At 38.6% G+C, this 16826-nt stretch overlaps 1 protein-coding gene across 3 annotated transcripts in view; it reads left to right on the top strand.

Annotated features, from left to right (window-relative positions):
- LOC142981905 (cell adhesion molecule Dscam2-like) overlaps positions 1–15812 on the top strand; it is a 221668-nt gene extending 205856 nt beyond the window's left edge. Inside the window, exons 17-37 of one of the 3 annotated variants that reach the window (XM_076128169.1) lie at positions 171–344; positions 2857–3001; positions 3189–3337; positions 3546–3753; positions 4043–4194; positions 4278–4348; positions 5602–5842; positions 6103–6230; positions 6503–6671; positions 6979–7105; positions 7375–7547; positions 7851–8033; positions 8598–8786; positions 9246–9434; positions 10106–10393; positions 11122–11257; positions 11661–11794; positions 12191–12370; positions 12779–12910; positions 13364–13532; positions 14126–15812. In XM_076128169.1, coding sequence (XP_075984284.1) covers positions 171–344; positions 2857–3001; positions 3189–3337; positions 3546–3753; positions 4043–4194; positions 4278–4348; positions 5602–5842; positions 6103–6230; positions 6503–6671; positions 6979–7105; positions 7375–7547; positions 7851–8033; positions 8598–8786; positions 9246–9434; positions 10106–10393; positions 11122–11257; positions 11661–11794; positions 12191–12370; positions 12779–12910; positions 13364–13532; positions 14126–14177 — 3389 coding nt within the window. In that variant the 3' untranslated portion in view covers positions 14178–15812. Of the gene's footprint in view, positions 1–170; positions 345–2856; positions 3002–3188; positions 3338–3545; positions 3754–4042; positions 4195–4277; positions 4349–5601; positions 5843–6102; positions 6231–6502; positions 6672–6978; positions 7106–7374; positions 7548–7850; positions 8034–8597; positions 8787–9245; positions 9435–10105; positions 10394–11121; positions 11258–11639; positions 11795–12190; positions 12371–12778; positions 12911–13363; positions 13548–14125 lie in introns of all 3 variants that reach the window. The other 2 variants (XM_076128079.1, XM_076128247.1) reach the window with 2 other exon arrangements.
- The last annotated feature ends 1014 nt before the right edge of the window (positions 15813–16826 follow it).

Raw genomic sequence — 16826 nt, 5'->3', positions numbered from 1 at the left:
GGTCAAAAGACAGAGAGAGAGCCTACTACATTTACAACGTAATGAATACTTATTACGTTGTAAACAATGTTAGTTCTACTACGAACTTTGCGTATTTGAGAGAGACTCTCAAATATGCAAATACGGTTTTTAAGTGTGTATCGTAATTACTATTCTGTTATATATTCTAGGTTCTGGTGTGGACTTCAGACCGGTATCAAACCTAGACTTACAATTTTCTGTACTACCTAACGGATCTCTGAGCATAGCTCCAGCAGCACACCATCACGAAGGACAGTACATGTGTCGAGCTGACAACGGGATTGGACGAGGACTGTCCAAGATCATTGCTGTTTCTGTCAATGGTTAGTCAAATTAATTCCTGGATGACTTACCTATTTAGGATGTATAATGAAATCTGAATGCATATTTCATATATCTTATTAACATTGACAGAACGTACAGCTACTTTAGAGATATATCGCTCCTTGAATACAAAAGGGCCACAAATCGAAATCTATAAATTTTACAGGAGAGCCAAAACAAATTTTTGAAACCGTTTTTTTATAATATTTCATATATTTATTTATTAAACATAAGATGTTAATATATCATTGGATGCGTATTTTTTAGCTCTATCTTTCTACAAAATAAACTTTGTAATAGCTGTTACCTATTAAGAGAAAAAAGCATATAAGTCCCTTTTGCATTCAAAATTTGAACCAATATTATGAGAAATAAGTCAAAAATTAAACACAGTTTTACAAATAAAAATGGTTAATTGTACTTTTTTGGTAAAAAAACCGTATCAAAAAGTTTAATAATAATTACTAAGTAGAACCATAACTGAATAGACCAGGAAAATATTGTATTAAACAATCTAAATTAAAAAATCTTAACTTTTTATTAAGTAAGTAAAATTATTGAGATCAACTTTGTGAGTAATTTTCTTTCATTATTTAGTAAAATTAAACATCAATCATCATCATCAATCAATGGGTAACGTGACGAGTAGACTGAGTGCAGCAGGAGTATTAAAGAAATAAGATAATAGAAAAGGTTTTTGAGTTTTATAAGCCTTTATATTTAGCATTCGTGGATTATTCCAAAGCTTTTGACAGCATTACTCATTCCGCCATAGAATCATCACTCTATCCAAGTCCTACTTAAAGATACTATGTAGAATCGAACCTTCATACATCAAACTCATCAAAGCAATAGACAACAATATCATTCCAAGCGTGAAACAGGGAGACCCGCTATCTCCCAAATTATTTACCAGCACCCTCAGAGAAATGTTCAGGAGCCTGGCGGTGTTATGGCAATCAAAAGCATAGTTGTAAGTGGTAAACAGTTAACAAACCATTGTTTTGTAGATGACATAGTCCTCTTCTCTTTTTCGGCATCGGAACTCGAATCAATGCTCAAAGATCTGAGCACGGCAAACCTTCAGATTGGACTGAGTAAGAACCGTACAAAAACCCAGGTTATGACCAACAACACAAAACGTAGGGTCGAGGTAGACGGGCACGTCATAGACTATGTCGAAGAGTACACTTGCTAGGGCCAGATAACCTCTTTTTACAACCGACGGGACAAAGAGTTGGACAAACGTGTCACAAGTGCCTGAAAGAGATCCTGGTCCAGGAAAGAGCTAATGAAGGGTAACCTTCCACTATCACTGAAGTGAAAGCTCGTCGACGTGTTTATACCTACTACCCGTCCTTACCTACGCTGCCCAAACATGGTCCCTTACGGAAAACCAGAAAGAGCCAGAGAGCGATGGAGCATAGTATTTTATGCATCAAAAGAACAGATCACGTCCGAAATTCTATACTGCGCTCCCAAATTCGCATAGCCGATGTAAGGGAGAAGACCGCCTGGCTGAAATGGAACTGAGCCGGCCACATTATCCATATGCATTCGGAAAGGTGGACCCGCATATCTACCAACTGGATGCCAGAAGATGGTCATAGCAGACGCGGGAGACTTAAATGGAGATGGCAGGATGACCTAGACGCATTTGAAAAGGACTGGTCGGATATTGCCCCTGAAAGAGGAATTTGAAAGGAAAGGGTGCCTCTTTACTTTGCCTGCATCAAAATGTATTATTTTATTTTTAAAATTGTAACGAAAACTAAAATTATTATCATACCAAACGGTCATATTTCTGGCCTTCCCATTCTAGCACGCTAAAAATGATTATTTATTCCACAATAATTTAATGCAAAAGGGACGTATTTCAAAATATGCTACTGTTATATTACAAAATATAATAACAAATACTAGTGTTTGAATGCAAAACGGTCGTCTTCAGAAATATGGCACTTTTGTATTACAAAATATGGTAACAAATACTATAGTTAGAATGCAAAAAGGACGTTTTCCAAAATATGGCAGTTTTGTATTGTTAAATATAATCACATTAACTTGAAATTTTGCACCCAACACAGACATATTTTGGATTGTGGCACTTTTTCATGCAACTGACGAGCATTTGCGTTGAATCTCCGAGCGCAACTCGCAAAGTGGCTGTTTTGCACTGACATTACCTGTCAAAGTGAGCTAATGCAAAAAAGGCAGTAAGTCAGTGCAGCCATAATATAAGCAAAAATGATGGGGGTTTTTTTTTTACTATAAAATATAGTCGGTTCAGGTGTCATTTTTGCAATAAAACGATTTTCATTTTTTTTTGAGTTGTGGCCCTTTTGCATTGAAGGAGCGATATGTATTTTATAGAAAAAAAGAACTGTTTTTATCGTCATCAACCACTGTTTCCTATGCACCGCTATATACTCTCCTACAGCACGCCACTTTTCGCGATCTCTAAGTCTCTGGGTCTATAATTTTACTATAACAGTGTTCTTATGCATCCAGAGCCGGCCCATTTCGAGTTTTCATCCCGAAATATGTCAGTCAAGCGCACTGCACAGGCAACGTTACAGTGTGACGCGAGAGGTGATGCGCCCATACAATTGCAGTGGACTCATAATATGAAACGTGTTGATCTCACCACGTATAGGTGAGAAAAATTATCTATTATTTTCATACTTATCTATGTGTTGTATTATTCTATTAATTAGAAGCACGAAATCTTCTTTCATCATTTAAACTTCTTAAGATATCGCGGTATCATGCTAGGAAAATGTTAATGTTTGGAAAAAAAACACTGTTGAGATTTGAAATACTAATTGTAGTGACAATTACAGGGTCTCAGTATCAGAAAAGCGTTCGGAGAGTGGAGTCAGTTCTCAACTAAGCATTGCACACGCCGAGAGACACGACTCCGGCGTTTATCGCTGCAGAGCTGAGAACGCTTATGGCAGAGATGAACTGCTTATTTACCTTGCAGTACAAGGTAACACTAGCTAACTGCGACTATGCTATAGTTAGTTACTCTTGTCATAGTCTTTTGCTTTAGTAAAAATATTTTGGTAATGTGTAACCTCTTCTTCACTGTTTGTTATTACTTACTTAGTACATTTTCTCCTACCTCTGTTGTTATTGTTTAATACTGGATCTTTTACACAGTACACAAACATATTATGTACTTTTCCCTTTTGCAGAGTTTCCCGAAGCACCCGTAGGTCTTCACGTCTCCCGTCGCTCTGGTCGCGGAGCAACGATATCTTGGCGTAAAGGTTACGATGGTAATGCGAGAGTGTTACTGTATAGACTACAGTACCGAGTAGTGGGTGACGCGAGAAGACCTGATGCTGGTGACTGGGCTGATGCTCCAACCAGAGACGTGCCTGCTGATAGAGTTAGTGAGAGGTAAGAAGAACTATACATATTATGATATTTTTTTAAAGAATAGTGCTTAAAGGTTTTAGTGCTCCCGTATATCTACGTCTAGTTAAACTCTACAGTCAAAAAACATGGACAACTAGTAAATAGCATATTACAAAATAGACGAGAAGGGCTGGTTTAAATTTCATACACAATCCACAATGCCAATTGGACCAAGTTTGCGATCAATGTTTAATACTAGAAACAAATGAAAATTAAATAAATAAATATTATTGGACAACTCACACACGGTCATTAATTATTTTGTTTGCAGGCCGGACCCTGATTCTAATACTGAAATAAACCTGGAGTACCGCGTGGAAGGTCTGCGACCGGCCACTGCGTACGCTCTGAGACTGTCGGCTGTTAATGCTATTGGAGACAGCGACTATTCTGATCCTGTCATAGTACAAACTTTGGAAGAAGGTGAGTAATCTTATTCTGTTGATTGGTTATTTAATTTGAATTATTCGGTTAATATTTATATTTATCTTTTATTTACGTTACAGCACCATCAGAGCCTCCTCATAATGTCCAAGTTCAAGCAACAGCACCTGGGGAATTGCTAGTAAAATGGCAGGTAAAAATTGTCAATTTTTTTATTTCAGTCTCACGAATTCTTAGCCGCGCATATTTAACAATGTTGCAGTTTAAAGTGTTACTATTAACAAGTACTAATTTTGTACCCAACACGCAACTGGCTAGCGTGGTGGGGCTCAAGGCCTAACCTCCCCCTTATTACGGGAAGACGCACTTACAGCACTACACTTGCAACACTTACAGCAGGGAGACATTAATAAATAAATTAATAAATTTAACCCATTTATGTCCCACTGCTGGGCAAGGGTCTCCTCCCGTAATGAGGGAGGGGTTAGGCCTTGAGTCCACCACGCTGGCCAAGTGCGGGTTGGGGACTTTGCATGCCCTCAATAAATGTTTTAAACAAATTTTAGGCATGCAAGGTTTCCTCACGATGTTTTCCTTCACCGTTGGAGCATGTGATAATTATTTCAAATACACACATAACTTCGAAAAGTCATTGGTGTGTTGCCTCGGATTCGAACCTGCGACCACTTGCGTGGGAGGTGTCAACTTATCCTCTCAAGCGCCCGGCCACCGTGTCACGGTTGAATGTTCTACCCCCGTCAAGCGCCCCGCCACCGTGGTACGGCAAAACGATCTTACATTTAAAAAACGTAAAAACGAAATGCTAAACCTATGTTTATTCCTTTCAAACATATTTGACATTGAAGCTGATGAAATGAGACGACGATCTAATGCACACACTTGAATAAGTGGTTGATATAGGCCAGAGAGCACCTTAAACAATATCTGACCCAACGACATGTTCCTTTATGACCAATATTGTAAATCCTTTTTTTAACTAATTTTAAAGATTTGAGTATATTTTACAGTTGGATTTTAATGTCATTATTCATTAACTACACGATAAGACCTTTCGTCATATTATTTTTTTTGCCTAAAAATATTTATTAGACTTTCTTCAAACACATGGCTAAAGCACACAATATTCAGATTAAACCGACTATTGTACTACCACTATCAAATATTATTTGTGGTTTATTTTTTTAATCTATAGCAAATTTTATGTAGATTTCAAATATATAAGGTATGACTAGGGTGTTAGTATTAAAATATGACGGAATCGGCGCTTAAACGCCAACCGCCAATTCAATTCCGCGCGCCATTTTAGGCCTGGACGCTTAACGGTATATTTGAATTTTGACGTTGGGGCGCTCGAGAGGTTATACCACTCGGCTATCACTGCTCATGAGGGAGACATTAATGGGTTAAATTAATTTCGCACATCAGGCGCCTCCACAAGAGTCCTGGAACGGCGAGCTCTTAGGCTACGTGATCACGTGGGGCGAGCGCGGCGGCGTGAGTGCGCGCGACAACCGCACGTGGACGCTCACGGCGGCGGGCTGGGGCGTCGCGCGCGCGCAGCTCGTGGCGCTGCGGACCAACACGGTCTATAGTGTTACTGTTAACGCGTTCAATGCGGTGGGGGCTGGACCTGCTGCCACGCTTACTGCTACAACTCTTGAAGGAGGTTGGTGATTTAAATAGGGTTTTTGATCGTAAAATGTTACTGTTAAGATAATAGGTGCTAGAATTTAAACTACTAAATATTTAACAGCACTTTAGCGCAGTATCCTCAATCCGATATTGTGGATTTGTATTTCAGTTCAAAATTGGTTGCTGTTTAGCAACGTTTTAACTTCAATGTACTTCAACTTATCAGCAATAAAAATAGAAAAAGTACGTAAGTAGTATTATACGCCAATATCAAATTCAGTTTCTTATTTCTAGCTCCTGAGGCTCCTCCAGAACGTGTCCGATGTGAGCCTCTATCAGCTCAATCGATACGTGTGTGGTGGGAGCCACCTGCACTCAATCAACGTGGAGGAGTGCTACTGGGGTATGAAGTACTTTATGAGGTAAGTTGACGATAATCCTTTTATATCTGAACATAATAGAAGGTTGGTAATGGATATACACGAAGTAGACGAAGAGGTTACCAAAAAGGACAAATTACCAAAGCTGTGAATGAGGATAATGATATAAAAAATAATGTGGGACGGGAATTACCTTGTATTTAAACACGATTTCGTACCACCAAAATTAAGTAAAACTTATTGTTTTACTTTAATATTGGGATTTACAAAATTAACAAATATCAGTTCAGTGATTGTGCTCTTTCCTTTCACAGACTGTAGACGAGCTAGAAAGTCAAGTAGAAACCCGTCGTTCAGGCGGTATGGAGACGATATTGCAAGCGTTACAACGCGCTGTCAACTACAGCATCGCGGTGCGAGCGAGGACGGCGGCTGGGACCGGACCGGCTTCTGAACCTGTTTACTGCATCACTCATGAAGACAGTACGTAATTCAATGTTGAAAAGCGACAGATTTTCAATAAAGAAAATAAGTCATTGATTTTTTGTAAGTTATTATCCGCCACCATGGCGCAGTGGTTTAGTTCGCCACACCGCTATTATTACGACGGGAGTTCGTGGGATCGATTCCACACCCAGTTGTTTCGAGTCTGGTTGCACTTAGTGTCCGTTGTTTGTAAAAGGCCCCGCGAGAGCGATTCTTAGTGCGGTCAAGAATTTGACCAATTCAATTAATTTGACCGAATGCATACAAGAGCTGTTTTAAACGAAGTTTGAAATATTTGTTTTAGTACCCGGAGCCCCCATGGACATCAAAGCAGTAGCGAACTCAGAAGACACTGTGATAGTGAGTTGGCTGTCACCATTGCAGAAAAACGGAAAAATCAAGCACTACACCGTATACAATAGACCACAAAGGTTCGTTACCAAATTCGTTTCTAAAATGGAAAAGAAAGTGGCATTTTATTGATAAAAAATGGGAAAAGAATGGGTTCGATTTTAGTACGCAATAAACGTTTGTACGATCTACGAATATTAATTTTGTTTCCACTACTACTTCTTAACTACAATCCTTTTGTGCTCCTGCTTGATATTTGGCTGCAAGAAAGACTTAATATAAAACTCTTTGTCTTCTAAAAAGACTGATGAATAGTAACGCTTGAAAATACTATTCTTTTATTTGACAGAACAGGCCAACACTCCCAAATGATGGTGGTTCACAAAGACGACGAAGATGAATATCAGATCGAAGTGCGAGGGTTACAGGAGCATCAGGTGTATGAGTTCTGGGTGACGGCCGCCACTGCGTCCGGGGAGGGGGAGATGAGTGCTATTGTGGCGAGGAAGCCTAGTGGAAGAGGTGAGTTTAAATATTGTCAACAAGCAAACCTAGATCCTATATCAGTCTCAAACGAAAGCGCAAGATTAGCAGTCAAAATAGGAGAAATATGTTTAGATAATTATAATTTTAGATGATTTTAAACTCAAATCCAGGCCTTTTTTTAAACTTACGTTGATAAAGAAGTATACCGGAGCCATTTAATTTATTTTTATCTCTTAATTTTTGAATTCGCTCTATAGATGATGCTGAAAATGATGATGACTATTAGGGGAATATTGCTTATCCAATCATAACAATAAATTATGACTTTGAATATTTCAGCCCCAGCAAAGATCACATCATTCGGTCGTCGCCTGGAGGCCCGCGCGGGCACTCGCTCACGAGTTCGTTGCGGTGCAGCCGGCTCCCCCCCTCCAGCGCGCGCCTGGTCACGCCGCCGGCCCGCCCCGCCGTTGTTACATGATGCTAACTATATCATCGATGGACAGTACCTTGTTATACTTAGTAAGTTCCTTATTATCACAACTGTACCATAAGAACTACGTACTTAGTACTGCGGGCAAACAACATGCTACGATTTTCCACAGTGAAAGTTCGTGAACGGTGCTAATGATAGTTTTGTTGTAACATTATTTTAACTCTGCACAATATGTTTATTTACATAACATGACAATGAAAAACTAGGAACTATTGATATCAAATGCAAAACAGCTCCGTCCGATGTATTTTTACGAAAATCAATACTGCATTGTCGTAAACCTGTCCGACTAAAAGCACCATTAGCTACAATCTAATTTTAGTTTAGCCTGTTTCCGAGAGAATACAAACAAAATGTTTATCTCTTTCAAATTTTAAACATCTAATGTATCTTCAGAAAAAGAAAGTCCATAACCACGAGTATCTATGTGCACAAGTCTATGTAGATATGTTGTATATTAAGTGTTTATACGCTGGCTTTCTGCACTGAGCATTTATTGATAGTGATAATCACTTGCACGGTGTTCCAATTTGCAATTTACGAAGGTTTGTAGCCGATTCATAACAAAGGTTTCCTTATTCTTTACACAGACGTAGACCGCAACTCAGCAGACAACTACACGTGTACAGTACGCAATCCTTGGGGCGAGGAGCGCAGTACGTGGGAGGTGCGAGTGTTAGCCGTGCCGAGTAGACCAGTGCTGAGGCTGGCGTCTTCTGCGCCCGCGAGACTGCATCTAGTGTGGGAGAAACCTGCTACGGGAGGGTCTAATTTACATGGTAAGTTTCTTTGAAAATATTATATATGTAGATTGAGCTATCTTCATTTTAGTAACTTGAAACACTTTAGCGGATCAAGTTATTCTTTTGTTTTGTTACAGTAGATATAAATTCTTGATATACAATAGATAAAGACAATAATTTAAACGTTCTACCATATCTAAGAGTTAGTATCTTTTCAATTAAAAAATGGCCTGCGCAAGAACCTCACGTTAATTAGATGCCTTTTTTGTATGCCTGACTATTGCATGGAGACTGCTTAACTTTTCAATAGTCTATTTAAATGTCCTCTAAAGCGTGAAAGTCTTCTGTGCGTTTCATCATGTTATTTCAAATGCCAATTTATTGTTCCTAGTCATAAAACTGACGTAAGTTTTCTAGATAAGTACTCTTAAACTCCCAGATATCTACGAAGAAAGCAACATCACTCAAATTTCGCTCTTATAAATCTTCTTCCAGGCTACATAGTAGAACACGCTCGTTCAGAAGACTCCAAGTGGCACGTGACGCGGCTCGCGAGCGACGCGCGCGCGCACACGCTCGAGCGCTTGCTGTGCGGCACCTTGTACAGAGTGAGGCTGGCGGCGTATAACGCGGTGGGACCCTCGCCGTACAGTGATGAGCTGCTTGTGTCTACGCAGGGAGGACGTGAGTACAATATACTTGTTTTTGTTAGAGCTGATTTAAATTTTAAAGTGTCAAGATAGGTAAAATCGTGTAAGATGTCTACAAGTAATTAAAAATGTTGGTCATTCTAACAGAGAAGTCGAGAAACTTTAAGATTTTGTTAAGTTTTTAGGTGGTTTTGAGAGAAGTCCAAATAGGTTACTAAAAGTGAATTTAAAATAATGCCAGGTTTTCTAAAATGACTTCAAATACATCGGTAAATTGAAAAAGATACCTTAGAATCAACTCACTATTTACCCTAGTCAAGACCTGTGTAGGGGTTCGTTAAACTCCTACACTATTCTAGCGTGAATCTAGGTGGTGGTTGTTGCTGGTTCAAGTTGTAGGTTGTTGTTGAGTACACAAACACTCTGACGTAAAAGTTGTAAAGTAGTATATTTACGTAAGTAATTAAATGTACAATAGGTATAATATTGTTGGAGCGTCTTTGCTTGTTGTATGCAAAATGTGCACTGAATTATAGTAATAAAAAGTAAATAATTAATAAATAACATGTGAGCCGTTTACGCAAGCGTTCAATTGCTGACGCGCAAAAAGGTATGTACGGTGAGACCGTACAACCTGATACTTATAATTCTTATACCGAAGTATGTCTAGTATGATGAATCACATACTTCCTATTTTTCTTTCAGCATCAAAAGCATCTTCAGAAAAAGACCTCATCTCCTCGAACAGTTCCTGCGTTCGTCTAAACCTTCTAACTTGGGACAGTAACGGGTGTCCTCTCACCCAGTTCGTGGTCTCAGTGAGGAGTTTCGACGAGTCCTCCTGGGTCACCCAGACGGTGTCTCCGGCTGCACAACCCACGGTCATTTGTGGGTTAACTGTAGCGACCTGGTACCATTTGAAAGTGGTCGCAACTAGTGCCGCTGGGACTACGCTTGGAAATTACTATTTTTCTACTTTGACTGAAGGTGGAGGTAAGGATGAAATATAGATCGAAGAATAAATTTATTTAGAGTTTCTTTGTTGGTAGTGACAAAAATCAGATATAACGATGCAAGATCTTCTATAAACTGAAATTCGCCCAAATAGACGATGACATGTCATTGACAGAATCTTATGAAACCTCCTCTAAGCGATGCTTTATCTGTAAAGCCTGCACTACACTACTCGCGAAGTTGATCGAAGTTGAACGAATACGATAGTGTAGAAGGGCACTTCGGTTCGCTTCGTGCAACTTCGCCTCGCCTCGGACGATTTCCATTCGTTGTCGGTTTTTGCGCCCGAGTCAAAGGACTCGAAGTGTCCCGAAGTTCGAACACGAAGTGTCCTACTACACTACTCGGCTCACTTCAATTCGCATCGAGACCAACGTCAATCAACGTCATCCAACATCAACGGAACGTCATCCATGATGCCTATCGTGCGGACGCCGGGCGACTGAGCTCCTCGCGAAGTTGCACGAGTGTGTAGGCACATACTTCGAACTTCGATCAACTTCGAAGAGTACCTCGTCGAGGTAACTTCGCAAGTAGTGTAGTGCAGGCTTAACAGTAGTTTGGCTGGGTTTTTGTACAAAAAAAAATTCTTAACTGGCTGCATATGATTGGATCTTGCATAATAATTCTGCGGCGAAGCTCCAGTTTAGACTTTAAGAATAGTTCTGATTTGGATTATATAATCTACAAAACAAGGTGTATTTCAGATCGTATACCAGCACCAGCTCATTTTCCACCTGGAGGAGAAGAAGGTGAAGAACGAGCGACTGCAGTTCTGGCAGCTGCCGCGTGTGGTCTACTCGCTGCGTTATTACTGCTAGCTGCACTGGCTTATAAGAGAAGGTAATTGATTTAAAATATTATTATCATACTACTATTACATCTGAAGAGTAGTTTAAAGATTGCTTATAAATGCGTAAGTTTACTACATTGAAGATATGGAGACAAAATTTGAGAAGTTAGGTTCAGAACAAACTAGTATTTGCCCTTCTAATTCACTAAGAGCAAGACTCAAAAAAATATTTTTATTTGAGATAAAAAGCGCTATTTTTTATTTACTTTACTATACCATGTTGGTAATGAGGAAATCGTCTGTTGAAACTTTGTGCACTTACAAAAACGGATCTAGCAGATTTAAAGAGTTTTATATCGCTGTTGAAACTACACTTTCTCCAAATTAGAGTATAAAGTAAAATGTTGAGTTTTCTCTGTATTTGTTCATCAGTCCTTCAACAACGTGCTTCAGGAAGGGCTACGAGCAGGGCGACATATCGGAGGAGGAAGACAAGTCGGTGGAGAAGAGAGACAACAGGCGCAACTGCCAGCAAGTGTACACCTCCTCGCCTATCAAACATCCTGTCACTAAGAAAGAACAACAAGGTGGGTTTATATTTTCTGCGATCGCTTAGAGATTCGATGAAGAAGACGTAGAAGCGCCCTGAATATGGCAATTTAGAATGGCATTATTCAAATTGAAAATGACGTGCTATTCATTGATGATACAATGATTTTTATTCGGTTGCGTCAGTAAGGCAATGCTGTTAAGTCAAACAGTAAACTACATCGTAATAGAAATAATCATTCTAGAAGTTTGGAGGTTGCTGAGTCTACTCTAAATCGTAATTCTTAAATGTTTATTATTAATTGTGAAGAAATCTAAAATTCCTGAGAGTTTTCCAAATATAGCGATTCTCGTTCGTGCGTTAGTATAAGATTTTATTTATATTGATTCTGTTCAATCATCGATATATGTAAGTTGTGGTGGTTGTTCTGCAGAGATGTACGAGATAAGTCCGTACGCGACGTTCAGCATGTCTGGCGGCGCGGGCGGCGCGGCGGCGGGCGACGAGGCGGCGGGCGTGGGCACGCTGCGCACGTTCGGGCGCGCCGAGCCGCCGCCGCTGCAGGCCGCGCCCCCGAGGTTGCACGCGCACCACCATGCACACGAGGCCGCGGGTCTGTATACAAGCTCTACGTTAAATTATTTGGTTTATTAAGAGATGTTATGGTTTTTAGGGTTGGCAACCTTACTGACGTGGTCAGTATTTTGGAAAACAACTCCCAGCTGTCACATATTAATTTAAATGACATCAGCCTCTTTTTTTTACTGTTAATAAAATTGGAAGGCCTGTTAAAGAGTTCGTTAATAATATAAGGTCAAAAACATAACGTAGACGTTGACGTCAAGCATAAAAACCTCCTGGCACAATCTTTCTGCACCAGAAAAAAATGTCCCAAAAGACTCGTCAAAATAAAAATAAAAAAGATTTCGATTTAAATGATTATATTCCATTACTTCAATTTTTTGATCCATGCGCTGTATTACATTTAATCAATTACTATATTTTCTATCATGTTGTTTAGATGAGTACACACTGTCCCGTGCGATGACGCTAATGGTCCGTCGCTCGGAGTCGGACTCAGACTCGAGCGGCTCCCCATGCGCTGAGTGTAACTCCAGCGTGTCTTACAGGATGCCCGTCACACCGGGGAAAGGTAACATTAAATACATACTAAAATATAATATTTTAAGTATCCTCATATTGACCCTTCAGGAACTGAAATGTGCTCCAAGTTTTTCATTACCAACAACATAATACAGATATGGAAATATACACGGGAACAGTAGAAATAGTACTAATCAAAATCAAGTCAGTTAACAAGTGCTATGAACATTTAAAATGGTGTATAAAAATTTATAATTTTAAATATTATACCTACAAAATGCCAAAGAAAAAGAACACAAATGTAATATTCAAAGATTGTACCGTAATTATTTCATGAAGTAAAAAATGTAAAATAATCAAAGCATTAAGACCCGTTGTGTATTTAAGCATTTTGGTACAAAACCGCGATAGTTCAAAAACGTTAATACTATAGGTGGTATAGTTAGCAACTTATTTACATCACCAAAATTAATCAAACTCAAAACAAAAGCTGTTGTTCTAGAGGAAGTATTCCGCGCGGTGACGGACAGTAGCGCGGAGTCCGCCGACGCGAGGTCAGTCCGGCGCGGGGCCCCGGGCTCCGTCGGTACTGTGGGCACCAGCTCCACCGGCACGGGCGGCGACAAGGCGCGCCGGCGACCACGCAGGCACCACACACCCACCTCGTCTAGGTAAACGTCTCTTAGGTAAACATAGGGATGGATTACTTTTATTATATCTATTAACGTGAGTAGGGTAGGGTCTTCTCCAATGATGGGAGGTGACAAACCAAAATAAGAAGACATTGGTTTTCAAACAATTTCTGGCGATTGAAATCAATTTTTAAATTATTATGGCTTCCCAAAAATATTGAGTCCCAAATCCAAAGAAACTAATAACTACCATTTTTTTGTTATAAGTTAACGGGCGCTATGTGATAAAAGAAAGAAAAAAAATTGTTAAAACTCTTATTTAACAGCCCCAAAGACTAAATGGGTTTTCAGAAATGTTTAGGTTTAGGGTAGTTTGTATTTCTCGATAAAAACCCACCAACAGCAACCAACAATTTAGGAGTTTTCGTCTACCGCCATCTATCGAACAGAGTTTGTACTCTGCAAAACCAAGACCCAAGCCGTATTTCCACCCTTGTTCCCGATTTCAACCCTTAGATACACTCCCCATTTTAGTATTCCCACCTTCCAACAGAGCGCGCGTTTATCAAACATAATATATTATTATTTCTTAAGTAATATAACATTTTAGTACAGAAAATAATTTATTGCAGGTACCAACAGCGGCAGGAGCAAGAGAGAAGAGATTTTACGATACACGTATAAGTACGACGACAATAAAGACTGCTATAAGCGAATACTATTACATTGTTATTTAGCTAATTTACCGTTTTAGTGTTAAGAGATTTTAAACGAAAATGTACATATTTTAGGATGTTTTTGTACTGTCGAAAATACGCGGCCTATTCGGTGTCACAAGGAAATTCAAAAGTCTCCAGGTTTTGTAGTCCATAGTTGGTTCCATTTACACACGTCAGTATAGTTCAAGACCTTAGGGCCGTCGAACCTTGCTTATTTTCTCATTAGCATAACGTGTAGGTTTGTGCTTTATAACATTACTAGCTGACCCGCGCAACTTCGTTTGCGTCACATAAGAGAATCATAATTTTCCCCGTTTTTGTAACATTTTTCAGTGGTACCCTGCTCATATGGGTTGTAGCGTGATGATATATAGCCTATAGCCTTCCTCGATAAATGGGCTATCTAACACTGAAAGAATTTTTCAAATCTGGCCAGTAGTTTCCGAGATTAGCGCGTTCAAACAAACAAACAAACAATCAAACAAACAAACTCTTCAGCTTTATAATATTAGTAGGCAAAGATAGTTTAACATTCTAACTAAAGCACATGACCTGAGGGGCTATCACGTATCTCGGTTCACAAATATTTGAAAGCCATTATGCTGTAGGTACATGGGATTTTCCCTATGATTATAGCAATGTACTGAATAGTGACCATCAATTTGACATACACGAGTTGTCAACTGAGATACGTAATAAGCCCGCTGGTCTATCTAAATCGGCTCTATCGATAGTAGTAACACAATCTTACACGTTTTGCCTATGAGAATGTAAGTGAGGTCTGTCGGCGCTGAGATCTTACTCTAATAGTAAAATAAACCTTTTGATCATATCTGAGAAACTGTATAAAGTAGTAATTAGTATAACTAAGTAAGACGTCAATAATAATAAGTACAAGATGAATTTTATTGTTAGATAAATGAAAATACAATTTTCTTAGGACAAGCGACAGTTGGCGTTGTACTCAAAACGTGGATATTGAATTGTTTACGCTCAATTTACTTATGATTTTTACTGTTCGTATTTGACGAGTTTTATAAGCATTTTATCAGAATTTTCAAAAAATTAAAATGTACGATTTTTGCCATAATTTATGTAACCCTACACTATTCTAGTTGCCAAATTATAGTAATAGTTTTGAAGGCATTTTATTAATCTCAAATGACATTACTTGAAGGAAAGCTTTGACATTATGACAGGTAGAAGTCTTCCCAATAATATCACCAACCCGAGTTGATGATTTTATGTTGGTCACACTTTAGTTCAAAGGTCATTGACTTGTAGTCTACCTTTGGCATAAAGTTGCCAGTATCAAATTAGAGACATTCGCGTTGGTGACTTTGTTCTGCAAATTGTATGTCCAAACCTTCAATTAAAAATAAAACGTTCAGGAAGATGTGTTTTTTTATAAAAAAACCTACTACTTATAAAACATTTGGAATATTTACAATGTCGCTACTTATTTGAACGGTGTATCGTTGTTTTGTACTCAGATAATATTAAAGTTAAGATAGCAATAGCAATAACCTACTCAGTCTTATGTTACAGTCACTGCCTATATGTTTACAATTGTAAATATTTTAAACGAAACGAAAATAAATCGTTTGATTCGTTCACTTGTTTTATTTTACCCCTTTGAAGCTCAATAAAAAAGTAATACGGTAGAACTTTAAAGGAAAATAGTAAAAAACTGACATTATTTATGTACCTGTATGTAAGTACTTAGAGTATAATGTATTTTGTAAGAAAATTTCATCCAAATCGGTGGTTTCAACCAAAATGGTTAAGGCATAAAGAATGGAAAAATAGAGTTTATCATATGACTAGGAACATTGTCAGTCCTGTAAGCTTTACAGGATAAAATTCCATAATTACTGAAAATCTCTATAAGCAGAACTTGTACTTCGGTTTCAATCTCTAAATACATGCTTATTATTTAACCTTTTCACCGCCACGGACGTTAAGAGACGTAAAATTGAAAATCGCTCACGACGCCATCGACGTGATAGCACGTCAAAAATATCACTTTTTTATAGTTCAAAATAAACATACAACAATACGTTTCAAGTGTTTTCTTTCTCCTGTTATTATTACCTAAACATATTTATTACATTATTACACAAAGACATATAATAATTAGACAGTTGTACCTGAAAAAAAAACAAAGTAAATCATCATGCAAAATGTATAAATTTAGCCCGCAAATCCACGCCACAGACGTGAAGACGCGACAACTAGTGATGTGCAAGGAAAAGGACTACAATCTAAACACTTTATGCAATATTTCGAAAACAAATTGAAATACTTCACTCCTTTCTGAAAAAAAAAATTTTTGTCTGATATGTTTTAAATTAGATTCAATACAAACCTAAATATGTAATAAAACTACCATATCTAGTGATAAACTCATGACTAAATAAGTGCAAATCGATCATTTTGTGGCAACTCTCGCGCATCTCTATTAGCGGAATCCCTTACAGTGCTTCGTACGCCACTGACGGAATCAGACGGCGCGCTCTGACGTCACCCGCGCTGCTGGACACTCGTAGTGTTGTTGCAATACGTTATTAATAATAGGTACATAAATTCTTGTGTATAATAAATTTTTCGTACA

The sequence above is a fragment of the Anticarsia gemmatalis genome, chromosome 1, assembly GCF_050436995.1.
Source record: "Anticarsia gemmatalis isolate Benzon Research Colony breed Stoneville strain chromosome 1, ilAntGemm2 primary, whole genome shotgun sequence".
In the NCBI taxonomy this organism is placed as follows: Eukaryota; Metazoa; Arthropoda; class Insecta; order Lepidoptera; family Erebidae; genus Anticarsia; species Anticarsia gemmatalis.
Note: the sequence above shows the minus strand (reverse complement) of the source record. Positions and strands in the feature narration are given on the sequence as shown.